The sequence below is a fragment of the Amblyomma maculatum genome, chromosome 11, assembly GCF_055883805.1.
Source record: "Amblyomma maculatum isolate TAMU_Amacu chromosome 11, ASM5588380v1, whole genome shotgun sequence".
In the NCBI taxonomy this organism is placed as follows: Eukaryota; Metazoa; Arthropoda; class Arachnida; order Ixodida; family Ixodidae; genus Amblyomma; species Amblyomma maculatum.
The window spans coordinates 84,364,317-84,378,267 of record NC_139354.1 but is presented as its reverse complement, the minus strand read 5'-3'; the positions used below and the strand labels follow the sequence as shown (position 1 = coordinate 84,378,267).

Here is a 13,951-nt window from a genome sequence, read left to right as displayed (position 1 = left end):
GGCAACAATTAAAGCCCATCGAAACGTGCGCCGCTGGCCAATGTCCAGAGTGAGGGACTGGAGGCATACGTGGCGATGGAGGTTGATTCGGCTGCAGGGATAGTAAGTCCAGGTGACTTGAAAGTACGCTCAGACTTGGTGGACAGCAGAACGCTGAGTCGGGACCAGTATCGACGAGGAAGCGCAGGCCAGAAATGTGGTTCATGACTTCAAAAAGGCGGCCAGGTTGAAGGTGGAGATCACGTGCTGCTGTCAGTGATCTGGCAGTGTGTTTACCGACCAGTTGTATGGTGGATGCATTGGAGGGTGCGATATTGAAAAGTGCGGTGATATCAGCATATACGCTGATTGCGTGGACTGAAAGTGCGCGCACCTCTCGGTGAAGACGAATGGCGGTGAGGACTTGGAGAACCCGTGCTGCGCATGAGAGGAAATCCGAAGGGCATCGAGAGAAGTTGGCAGCTGATCGATCCGTGTGTCTAATAACGAAAAGATGGCGGGCTCTGGGGGAGAGGAGAGGACAGCGACGGAAGTCGCGTCATGAACTCGATCAGGCAGCTGAGCGAGGCGGTCAAGGGTCAAGTCCCCCGCAGCAGCTGAGACGAGGCGTGTGGACTGCGGAAAGCACTGCAGGAAGAATTCTCTCAAAAAGAAAAAGACAGTGCGCCGTTCGAATAGGGGTTCATTTCACCCAGGAGCAGCTGCATGCTAGTGAGTAGCTTGGAGGGGCGGTAGTCTACGCTCTTCGCTCGTCAGCAACTGCTGGAGGCGCGCAGTCTCAGACGCCTTGTTTTGGTCCAGAATACACTGCTTTTGTCACTCGTACGGAGTATCCGCCATCTCATGGCCTCCTCAACAGGGAGGTTGGAAAGTCAGTGACGAAATAGAGATGCCTCCGAGGTGATGTGGTGCAGATGGAAGATGGCTTCCACCTGGGCAAGCCAGATCTGTGGCTGCTTGGGCCAGAATGTCGGCAGGTGGAGCTGGAGAGCTGCGCCGTCCCGTGGGCGTAAGGTAGCGTCAGGCGGAGGGCCGCCTGAAGGTGGTAGGTTGCTGGAGTCGGTCATCTCATAGCCTGGAGTCACCACTGTAGAGACTTTACGGTGTCGCAGCGGAGAACTAGAACAAAACAACTATCTTGGTAAGCTTCGGGAACCGCACAGCACGTGCAGTGCGTGTGCACTGTGCACGCGCCGTTAAACTTTATTTTCTTATTTCGCCGGCTGGGAACGTCCATCTTATATACAGTCACTGTGCGTTGCACATTGTCGTCTTTGTCACGTTCCAGCTGCAAAATACTCTCCCGCTGTGCAGTGAACTTCGTCGTCTTGTTTTGTTAAACCTTCGCTGTTGATATCCTGGACTGAAGAAATCCTCCAAGCAATTCCGTTAACCAATTAAAGTTTACTCTCCCTTTCCTTTATTTACCATAGGTAAATACACAATACACATGCGGCATCAGGGGGAGTGTGGTCGAGGTCCGCGATCATAGTGCAGTCTGAATCCACCAGAGGACGTGGCAAAGGTGTGGCTGAAGTCCCAGACTAAGGACCCCACCTGCACATCACCCCCACCCCCCCTCAGTTCACTCAATAAAGCCTTTCACTCACTCACTTAAAGGAAGCTACTCTCTCTAAAGAGCGAGATGTCAGCCATGGCAGAAAGGCCGCGGACACCGTCGAAGAACGTGAAGCCCGCCTAGCTCGTTAACGAGCCGCTGACCAACAGCGGAACTGCGTCAAGATCGAAGCGGCAGCAGAGACTGCGGGTGATAGCTTTGCTCGTGACACTTGGTTCAGGAATAATTGAAGCTTCATAAGTTTTAAATTGTTTTGTTATTGTTTTGTTATTCATGCACTGTCTTTGCGAAAAGTAACCAGGTTGCACGGCTTACTCCTTAGCCCTGTGCTGTCGCGTTTATGGGGCATCTCGAAATATTTATCACATGTATGGAAAGAAAGCCGCTCACCCTTATCTGTGAATATCATTTTGTACGTTGGTATAGATAAACGGCTCTAAACATGGCTGAGAAGAAAACCCTTCAGCCTCATAACTTTTGGCACAGATGGTACCTTTTTGAGTACAGCGCGCAAGCAAAAGTATTGCGCCATTTTATTTTAATTAAGCCTGTTAGTTTTGATTGGTCGGTCCTCTTAATGCAGGTGCATAATTTTGTGTCTCCGCGGACACTAAGTGTTACTGTCATCGGAGAATCGAGCTATGAAGTTAGAAAATTGTGACCGTTTTCATTTTGTTAGTGTACTTGAGGTTGCTGAAAGCTCAAGTATCCTTTTAAGGGGAACGTATAAGTCCACTGTATAAGTGTATCGATAAGGGACAAGGCGGGCAACGTCATCACTAATATGGACAAGATAGTCAAAGTAGCCGAGGAGTTCTATACAGATCTCTACAGTAGCCAATGTAGTCAGGACCGTAATGAGATTGGCGTCAGGGAAAAACAGTCAGACGTTCCACCAGTGACGAAGGACGAGGTCAAGAAAGCACTAGAAACTATGAAAAGGGGGAAATCAGCTGGAGAGGATCAGATAACCACAGATTTGCTGAAGGACGGGGGGGGGATATCGTGCTGGAAAAACTGGCCACCCTGTATACGCAGTGCCTGGTGTCATCGACGATACCGGAAGCATGGAAGAATGCAAACATTATCCTCATTCACAAGAAAGGGGACTCTAAGGACCTTAAAAATTACAGACCAATCAGCTTACTGTCTGTTACGTATAAGGTATTTACTAAGGTAATCGCTAATAGAATCAGGACAACCTTAGACTGCAATCAAGCAAAGGATCAAGCAGGGTTTCGGAAACGGTACCCTACTATCGATCATATCCATACCATCAATCAGGTGATAGAAAAATGCGCGGAATATAACCAGCCCTTATACATAGCATTCATTGATTACGAAAAAGCATTTGACTCAGTTGAAACCTCGGCGGTGATGCAGGCATTGCGAAATCAGGGGGTAGACGAGCCGTACGTGAAAGTGCTGGAAGTTATATATAGTGGCTGCACAGCAACCATAGTTCTGCATAAAGAAAGTAACAAAATTCCCATAAAGAAAGGTGTTAGGCAAGGAGACACAATCTCCCCAGTACTATTCACAGCTTGTTTAGAGGAAGTATTCAGAGACTTGGAATGGGAGCAGTTAGGGATAAGGGTAGATGGAGAATACCTCAGTAATCTGCGATTTGCTGATGACATTGCCTTGCTAAGCAACTCGGGAGATGAACTGCAAATAATGATTGATGACCTAGACAGGAAAAGTAGAAAGGTAGGCTTGAAAATCAATATGCAGAAGACTAAGGTAATGTTCAACAGCCTCGGGAAGGAACAGGAGTTTACATTAGGTAGCGAAATACTGGAAGTAGTAGGCGAATATATCTACTTAGGACAGGTAGTAACCGCAGATCCGGACAATGAAAAGGAAATAACAAGAAGAATAAGATTGGGATGGAGCGCATTTGGCAAGCACTCGCAGATTATGACTAGCAGCTTACCGGTATCGCTCAAGAGGAAAGTATACAACAGTTGCATCTTGCCTGTACTCACCTATGGGGCTGAAACGTGGAGGCTAACCAAGAGAGTTCTACTTAAGTTGAGGACAACCCAGAGGGCTATGGAACGAAAAATGGTAGGGGTAACATTAAGAGATAGAAAGCGTGTAGAGTGGGTCAGAGAAATAACTCAAGTTAACGACATTCTAGTGGAAATTAAGAAGAAGAAATGGACATGGGCAGGACATGTAGTGCGAAGAGAGGATAACCGATGGTCGCTGAGGGTAACAAACTGGATTCCAAGGGAAGGAAAGCGTAGCAGGGGGCGGCAGAAAGTTAGGTGGGCGGATGAGATTAAGAAGTTCGCAGGGGTCAAGTGGATGCAGCTAGCACAGAACCGGGTTAAGTGGAGAGATATGGGAGAGGCCTTCGCCCTGCAGTGGGTATAATCAGGCTGATGATGATGATGATGATAAGTCCACTTGTGTTATTTCTGCCGTAAATCGGAGCTACATTGTTAGGCTGGAGTTATTGCGGTTAGCGCTCTAATTATGGACAGTGGGCAACGGTTGTTAATTTGTGTCGCCGTAAATTTTTATACAGTGTCCAAACCGTACACTATTCACGCATGGCATTCAATTGTCGAAACACGGACACAACCTGAAGGTTCCGCCCGGGGCGAACAAATTTCCGCTTATGTTGTGTGACGCATGGCGACACTGCGCGTTTCTGTACTGTAATGCAAGTTGCCGTTTGTTCCGAGCCACCGGTTCCGTGCCACTGGCGTCACGGTGTCGGGGTATTTTGATTAGCCGAATGCAGAGCTCCTGGAGGTTCAAGTCGAGGCAATGGCTGTGACTGAATTATATTTGCTTAATAATGGCGACGCACTTTGGGACCGGCGGCAAGTCGGATCTGCGCAGGGAGTGGAAGAAAGTGGAGCCGCTGCGGAGAGAAAGAGAAACATTTGCAGGGAGGAGACTTCAACTTAAATATAGGTGTTTGTTTTTTGAAGCAGATTCAGGGTCTCTGGGAATAACTGCCCAACCTCTTCATTTCTAAAAACTTTGAAAAGCCAAGAAAAGCGAAGAGAGGAACGCCTCAATTGTACAAGCAGGTTAGGTTAGTGTCTCGCTGGCGCAAGTCACGCTAAGGTGTTCTTTTTGAACGCGGAGTCCTTCTTTTGAACATTAGGCGGTTGGCTGGGCTGCCCGCGGCTTGCCAGAGCTTTTCGATGTTATGAATTGACTGCGTAAACAGTTGTATAAAGCGTTGCATTTTCTTCCGGAAGAGTCTTGTGACTTCTTTTCACTACAACCCCCCACTCACCGGAACGACGTTATGGCACTCAAGACAGCTAGTACGTCTATAAATAAGCCAGGACGGTGGTTTTGCTATCCTGAATGTACCCTTGCTCTCACCCGTGCATGGCATTTCCAGTCATTTAGGTATTTCGAGGATGGCGTTCGCACCGCTTCTCGAACTTCAAAACGTAAACTTAATTATTGACTGTGGATACTGAGACAGTGAATGATGTGAGGTAGTGACGCTAAATATTATACACACCTCTATCGATAGCCTGCAGTGTAAGGGGTTTTATTTTGCACTGCGCTGTACTCCTCGCGCTGTGTCGCTGCTTTTAAAATTTCTTGAAGATGAGAGGAACGAAGATCTGACTCATAAGGAAGTTAGCATTTCCTCAGTTATAAGAACGCTGCCCCGTGCTCGAAAGCTAGACCAATGGCCTTCTTATTATTGAAGAATACTGTAGTAAATCACAATGGTTTATTATATAGCTTCGTCACAGCTTATTACATGAAACCGCAACAACAAAGGCCTTAAAAATTAGCTTTTGGTTGTATGCAGTTGATGATGAACATCTGCACAGTATGACATATACCTCCGTGATTTTGGTGGTGAGCAAGCCACGGTCTTTCTCCCCGATTCCTCTAATTTGTCGCAATATTACGAAGGAGTAATTCATTTTACTATAGTACCTTTTCATCCTAAATAGTTGTGAAGTTCATTACTAGAACACTCACGTATGTCAGATAACTTAAATGGATGCGCAAGTTATCATGAACGCAAAATAATTACAGGCTATTTTGTTTAGTTGGCCAAATGCAAAAAATGTTCGCAAGTGCCCTGTGCCATGGACTAGGCTTGCGGCGTACATAAAATCCCCGGGCTTCTGAGGGAGTCCTAATGCCGGCACCTCACGGCTGTGCCGTGTCAGAAACGTGTCAGCAAGGTCCTCGACAGTGGCACCGCCACGCGGTTTTCAAACGGCAGCTCTGCTATCGAGAGGGGTGGTGTTATCGAGACACAGCACTGGCGGAGCGTACGCACCGAGTCACAATGAATTCAGCTGCGTAGAACCTCGATGCGAGGCATTAAAATGATCTATATTCACTGTTTTACAGCAGTGACAGAGTTACGCTTTAGTACTCTTCATCATTGTTGTCATCAACATGTTCATCATCCATTTGATCGAACCCCCTACTGGATAAAGGCCTCTCTCATGTTCCTCTATATAACCCTACTCTTTGCTCACTGCAGCACTTATTCTCAAGACCTTCCTGACTCATTCACCCACCAGCGACCTTTCTTCCGCCCCCTGCTGCCCTTTCCCCCCTTGGAATCTACTGCGTCCCCCTATGAAACATTTACTCTTCAAAATTTAGCCGGAATCTCAAGTTAATTTTTCTCGTTTTTCGTATATATATATATATATATATATATATATATATATATATATATATATATATATATATATATATATATATATATATATATATATATATATATATTGTATTTTTCTCAATCATTGCTTTTTGTTTGCATTTTTCTAATCATAACCGATAAAGCTGTACTGATAGCGCTATAGGTATGAAGGTGTGAGAGCACGAAGCTTCGTGCTTTGAAGCCTAATGACTCATCACGGCAGCAAATTCGATCTTTTCACCCATTTTGCCACATACTGCCTTGTCTGCAGCGCCTAGAAATATTTCGTTAACGGCCCTGGCAACTACAAACTAGCACTGCCAACAGGCAGGTTCCTAGATGTGTCACTGCAGTTAACGTCTTAGCGCTACAACTCTCACATAGCAAGCTTGCATTACAGATGTGGTGTGGTAGTGTCCGGAAGGAAGCACTAGAACTGCAGATCGAGTACGACCCTCACGCTCCGAGAAGACATAGGTAAGCTGCCTGTCCTTTGCTATAAAACAGCCTTTTCCCATATTAGCGATCGGCTCAACAACACCCCCTCCACTTCTTTGTCGGCGATGAGGAGGAGGATGATGATAGAGGGAACATAGGTAAAAAAAGAATGAAGGTAGCAGTGAAGATGAGGCAATGCAAAATGCCTAAGGCACGTGTTGGCACGGGAAGATCTCATCATTGCTACTTACTGCTATGGTGACGCTTCTCCGCACTTTAGTGTCTTGTCAAATTGTTTTGTTTATAGTAGCAACCTGGAGCCAACATGCTTGTGATGCCAGTTTTTAATGGTTTTAAAAAGTAATGTTCTAAACAAAATTTGGCAGATCTTACGGATTAACCAGCATTGAATTTGGATTTAAATCAAATTCTTTCACTGAAATGAATTTACTGAAAGGAAATAAACACCGACAAAAGAAAGTGCGAATAACTTACGTTGGGTCTCCAAGACTTCTCGAAGGTCTTTGAAAATATTGGTCATGTTCGGGTCGACAATACAACTCACTTTATGGAACCAGCTGAAAAAATTCGACAATAAATCCGACAAGGTAGAACACTGAAGTATTTTCATGTATTATTCATGATGATCTATTAAAATTATGAACATGGAATAAATATTTATGGAGGTGGTACTTGCACCTTTGTATCAGAAACTGTTATATGGTAAAGAAGGGAACGAATCTTCAGATACAACATAAGAATGGAGTGGTCTTACGGCTGATTTATACTAATAAATCTAATGCGGTAGAAAGAAAACCGAACAAGGTTTAAGGGCAAGCCTATCTCCGCAAGCCAAACCAACGTTTAGGAGTATAATTTCTTTAGCTATATAAAGATCCCCACTCTATATTCTCCAACAAGAACAGTGGCTCACGGAAATGCTCAAGGGTGTACTGGGAAGACATCGACCCTATAAGAAAAAGAAACCAACGTTTGTGGCCAAATTACCCCATTTTCAACTAAACGTTTTGCATGTACGTAATGCTTCTGGATTGATTTAGGTTCCCTGGCTGTGTTTAACGTGCACTAACTTCCCACAGTGCATGGGCGTCGTATGCGTATCGCCTCCATTGAAACGTGGTATGTGTTAAAGGGGGACTATTGATCGTAGTATGCCTTTAGAGAGTCGGATTTGTTTGAAGTGTATGAATATATGGTTCGCTTGCAGTTATTGGCTCAGCATCCCTATTTTAAAAACCAGCGTCTCCCAGCATCTTTCAGTGCGAAACCAGTAAGATTTTCACGCTGGTTTTGCACTGGGTCTGGGGACGTTGGAGTTCAGCGATATTTACTGGAGCAGTGACGGGAAGACACTCGTTGCACGGCTGCGATTGGAAAAAATGCTGGCATTAGCTTTTTCACGCTGGGTGGGCTGCTGGATCCGCGATGCACTGGGAGAAGCGCTGTATGTGTGCTGAGCCGCACTGGTCCCGGTTAGCAGCCCTCAGGGGCCAACAAGGCAACAGCGCATTCGCAATCGACCATCGGGGCGCATATGAGAAATATGGTTCGAGTAAGCGCTTTTTGCTGCGAATTCATTACGGACCCGTGCGAAAACAAAGGCATTATCTTTTTCTAGAGTTTCCATGTTTCGATAGGTTGTTTCGAGCGCTTCGAGAAAGACCATGATAGCCGCTCCTCTGATATCTCATGACACAATGGCGATTAACATACAACTAAAACAGGAATTGAATAATGTGGACGACCATGCATAACAAACTTCACAGCTGACCTTAAGGGCGCTCTAACACAATGAATACTGCTAAAATATTCAATGCGGGCTCAATCGCAGGCGAGCATAGCCTGCACCACGACCCGGTATAAAAGCAGAAAGAAAAAATAAAACGATGAAGATAGTACTTTACCGAGCGATGGGCCCATGAGAGAAAAAAAAACAACACACAGCGCTTCTAATTCACATTATTTATCGTGTTGCTCAAGCTTTTGAGCTCCTTCTTGCTCTGCGTATAAAGCAACCGAGCACTGGGTCATGGAAATGCTTCACGAAATGTTTACATACAAATAATGTTTAGTTACACGCAAAATAGTGGCGTCGCTGCTGCGCTTGCCGGTATTTAAGCTTGGTCGCACTTTTTTCTTTGAGGGTTTGTACAAAATCTCCGTGATTAGCAAAAATTATGCCCACACTAGCAGAGCATCCCCGAAGAGCCGGCATTGGTATATTTAGCAGCGATGTCAAACTCTTTATGTTAAAATGATTCCAGTGCACAAAAGAGCGTGCATAGGTATCCAGAACATAATTTGCAAGTAATGAGAGCCGGCAGCAAGCTCCAACGATCAAGAAGTTGTAATTGTTAGAGCGGCAGGAATGGTCAATAGACTGCGAAACATGAAGTCTCAACCTTACAAATGCGGTGATGGCATAAAACGCAAAACGTTTCAAATGTTTTCACTACTCGGCGTCACCGAGTGGTAGCGTGGAGAGCTAGACATTGAAGAGGTGCCCAGGTACCGAGTTCGAAGCGCGCTAGGTGCAGCTTTTTTTTTCTTTCTTATACTTTTTTAGATATTTAGGGTTTTGTTTAATGTACTTGAGGTACCTCAAGTACATTAAACAAAACCCTAAAAATGTCACGAAGCACGTGCTTCGTGAAATTTTAGCTTTTAACTTTTATCCAAGGCATTTTGTTTTCTCCGGGCGACCAGTACCGCCAGTGCGGAGCGTGCCAGTATGACGCGTCCCAGTGCGCCCAGTCTCCAGCGTCATACTGGGATCACAATCATGTATGGCGCTGGGGCGCTGGGAGCCAGTGACGCTTGTTTTTGCAATAGGGCAGTGCGAAGCGTGCTAGTATGCCGCGTCCTAGAACGCGCAGTCTCAAGCGTCATACTGCGCCCATAATCAGGTATGGCGCTGGGGCGCTGGGACCCAGTGGCACTGGCTTTTGCAACAGGGATACCATATTGATTTGCGTTAAACCAAAGGAAATACAGCGCTAAGTTTTAGACGAACCACACAGAAAGACGGACGCGACAGGCGCTAACTCCAACTAACTTTCAATAAACTTAGTTGGAGTTAGCGCCTGTCCCGTCCGTCTTTCTGTGTGGTTCGTCTAAAACTTAGCGCTGTATTTCCTTTGGTTTAACGCAATGTCACACCAACTAGCCCAGCAAGAGATACTGTATACCATAGTGACTTAGGATATGAGAGATGCTTTTGTTCGGGACAGTCTCAAATTATATTAATCACCCGGTGTATAAACATCCTCGACGCCTTGCATTTCTCCATCAAAATAAAGCCACTGCGGCCAGCATCTAACCCGGTAGCTAGCTCTGAAAATCGACCGACCGTAACCAGTGAGGTAGCACTACGGGATATGCACCTATATTCACATTAATTTATTGTCAGCCAGTATGATTTGGATATATTTTTTTGTTTGACGTTCGAAAGTGACTCAGGCTATGAAAGGCGCCGTAGTGGAGGGGTAGAGAACGTATTAACAGTAGCGTCTCACTTTTACCTCCATCGAAAAGTGGTCACCACGGGTGGAAGTTGATCCCGCATCTTGTAGTTCAGCAGTCGGTGCCATAGCCACTGTGCCATCGCGGCGAGTCAAGTCGTTATTTGAAGTGTGAAAACGAGAATATTTGTGTGAATACGCAGTTATGACTAGAAATGAAACGACTGCTCTTCGTAGACTAGTTACTTTTCCCTCGAGGCAAGAAGGTTGCAGGATTTGACATTTATTACTGGGGCCCTCAACAAATCGATTTCTCTTCTCCAACCCCGCATAAAACAGTGCTGTAGGTAAGAAGACATGCGTGAGGAGGTGAAAAAATGTGAAAAGCCAGCGGAACAAAGCTACGAATAGCACTCTAGGTTGCTAATAAATAACGGTTGGTTAAGGAAAAATAGGAACCGAAAAGACTATGAGGAGGAGAAAGAAGGACAATATGGGAATGACGATCACTGCATTAGCTTTCTGCATAGATTGGTGTTTGTTCATGACATATTGGTTGGGTGAGAGCTGCCACAGAGGGACGTGCCCAACAGATTCCCAGTTCCCCATCACTCTTCTTAGTTTAGATATGTTCGTCAAGCTGCTAATATTTGATGTTGATTTTCTTTCAGAGTAAATGTGTCGTTAAAGAATATGAAGTCCTTCTCGGCGGCATTTGAATGTAAAGAAGACCAACGCATGCACTACAAGAGCAACGAAACCTGTTTAATGTGGTAAAATCATGGCATTAGAATGAAAATAAATTATTATTTAAAACCTTAGAGATCCATTCATCAATTTCACATGTGTAAAATGTTTTTCACTCAGTGTCAGCAAATTTATGTTCGCATAGACGTTTTATTGCTACTGATACCACTCTGAGAATAACGTTGAGTGTCAAAGGGAAGGCGTACGCTTCGACTTCGTCAGTACTTTGCATAGGTCTGAGTTTGTTCGAACCAGTAACACTGAAAATTATTATCATTCCGCCGCTCCGTCTAACTTCCACGTGGTAGAACGTAATATTTCTCGCAAAAACCTGTCGCTGCCCCCGCCATTACAGCCTCAACAGTCATTGCTCAGAAGAGTCAAGTTACTTGCTGTATGATAGTTGACTTCGTAAGAAAGCATATTCGTCACCCGTCCCGTATTCCGTCTTAACAGTTTGGTGGCCTTCCGATTAGCAGGCGCCGTAGATCATTCGCAAAGACCACTTATGTATATTGCGTTTTTCTGTCAACATGTTTTTATAGCCCTCAACATATGATTTTATAGCCGCTAAACTATTTTGTTGATTGTAGTCGATAGCTTGAGAGCAATTTCCATCTCTACAGACAGATAAAGAAGACTGTATGAGTATTGATTTCTAGCGTCAGGAACATATTGTTTTCTATAGCTTGGAAAAGAGGTTTTGCATGGTTCAGAAGTTATCGCCAAAGTGGTCTACAAGGTTATATATATGAAAGCCTATAGATATTTTAATAGCACTTTTTGGCTTACTATAGAAGTCCAGAGAAAGACAAAGGTGACACAAACGCTCAGATAGAATCACGTAGACTTAGAGTTGAGATACTAGGCACGCGAATAAAACATGTTCCACAGTAGCCGCAATAGCACATGTTAACATTGTTCTGAGTCTGGCTGTGCAGTTAAATCTAAGTGCTTGTGTTCCTATTAAAGCTGAGTTTAGGTACGGTCTTTGGAGCAGTATGCATGAAGACGTCGACTTCCACAGAAAACGACTTGGTCTGATTTAGAACTCTAATACGGATCTTTCGTACGCCTGACACGATCTGGAAGCCAACCGTCGAATTATGCATATTTAAAGGCCGGTTGTTTAGAGTCTTGAAAAAGGAACATCTGTTCAGAGGCTTCTAATGAGGGGTTGCTTCAGCATCAACCTTCTCAACGTGACAACCTGCGTTAACCCCGCAGGTAGGGAGCAGAGAGCTACAATTCTTTATTTGTGTGCTCACAAGTCTGTAATTATCTCCAGCCGGGACCACAATGCCGCCATGTGGGAGCGTTCAAGGCTACCATATTCAGCTACGTTATGGCTGGTGAGCATGTACAATTACATCCGCAAGTACGTCCTCTCATGCAGCACCTATCAACGTCGCAAACCTTCTTCCACTTACACACAAACTTACATACACGCCCGCGCACGCACACACACACACACACACACACACACACACACACACACACACACACACACACACACACACACACACACACACACACACACACACACACACACACACACACACACACACACACACACACACACACACACACACACACACACACACACACACACACACACACACACACACACACACACACACACACACACACACACACACACACACACACACACACACATCGTCCTACTTGAAAGTTGCAGCCGCTACCTCCCCTGACCCATCACGGCCTTTCGACCGCGTTGGCGTTGATTTTTATGTTTCCAATCACTGCCGCCGGCAACCACTGGCCCATTGCCGCGGTTGATGACCAGACCAACGGAAAGTTCTTGCGGGCTAGTTTCTTCGTTATAGATAAGAGTAGAAGAGTGCGAAAAAGACAACAAGGGCATAGGAAGATAGACAAGAGACATAGACACATAAACGACACTGTACCCGCGGTGTCGCTAGACATTCCTATTTCTTACCGCATCTTTTTCGCTCGGTAAACCCCTATCAATACAGAAACTACCACGCTTCCATGTGTGACAGCGTTAGACGTGGCTTCTCTCATTTTAGAGCGACGTATTTCATAGCTGACATTCTAAAAGGACTGCTGAGAGTGTGCTGCATAATCCATTGCTCCATTTCCGCTCATCGATAGCAGTCTGACGGCTTCAGAGGAGTATATAATATGCCCTTGGCTGCATGGTCGCTATATGGGCTTCTCATTTAACCACTCAAATTATGATCTCTTCTGTATGCAACGTACGTGCAAAGTATCGCTGCGCTATCGGCTACCAGTTCCTTTTTTTGACATCTTTATGACGGTCCACCTGTTTCACTCTATACGATTCTACCTTTTTCCACATGCCGCATCTGAGTACACTACTTTTTCGAAACAGGCATACACACTGAATACGTCCACCTAGCCGTCCGCTCGCTTACCACTGATACCAAGCACTGTCCGAAGCCAGGGCAAACATCATAAGACACCGCGCCTCACATTTAACAGCTTTTTGCGTCTCTTGGATTACTACAACGTCTCCTCAAAATTTATTTCTAAATGTCATGGACCTTTCCTGTCCTGGAGTTCATCTCTCCTATAAGTTACATCGTGAGACCTCTGGCGACGTTATCAAATCCTCACTGGCGCGGATAGCAGATTGTTAACGTTCACAGTCTGAAGCCATACTGCGACTCAGCCATCTTCTCTACATCGTTATGACCCAGGACGACTGCTCTTCTCCTGAAGGGCAATTGCAAAGACAAATCGATTCAGAATTCGCGAGACAACTGCTGCAAATTCACCACCGCGCTAGGCTATGTCATGCGAAAAGTGCGCCTTTGACCTTCATCACCTCACGAGGCTTTAAGATGTCACATACTCCATCGTGCAATAAACGTATTCTACAACGAACGAAGTCGTACGTATATATATATATATATATATATATATATATCTTGCGGAGGAAGGCCAGGTCGAAACGGCAAGGTGGAGAGGGCAAGACAAGGGATGCCGTGTGTGGCGTTTATTCCGATGGACAACCCAGGCGCGTGCCACCGGTGGCGC

The 13,951-nt window shown here is 45.3% G+C and overlaps 1 protein-coding gene across 1 annotated transcript in view; it reads left to right on the top strand.

Annotated features, from left to right (window-relative positions):
• Positions 1–10,977, top strand: part of LOC146174292 (neprilysin-1-like) — a 128,402-nt gene extending 117,425 nt beyond the window's left edge. The window contains exons 20-21 of the mRNA XM_084584986.1: positions 6,637–6,713; positions 10,828–10,977. Coding sequence (XP_084441112.1) covers positions 6,637–6,713; positions 10,828–10,933 — 183 coding nt within the window. The 3' untranslated portion in view covers positions 10,934–10,977. The remainder of the gene's footprint in view (positions 1–6,636; positions 6,714–10,827) is intronic.
• Positions 10,978–13,951: the final 2,974 nt, after the last annotated feature.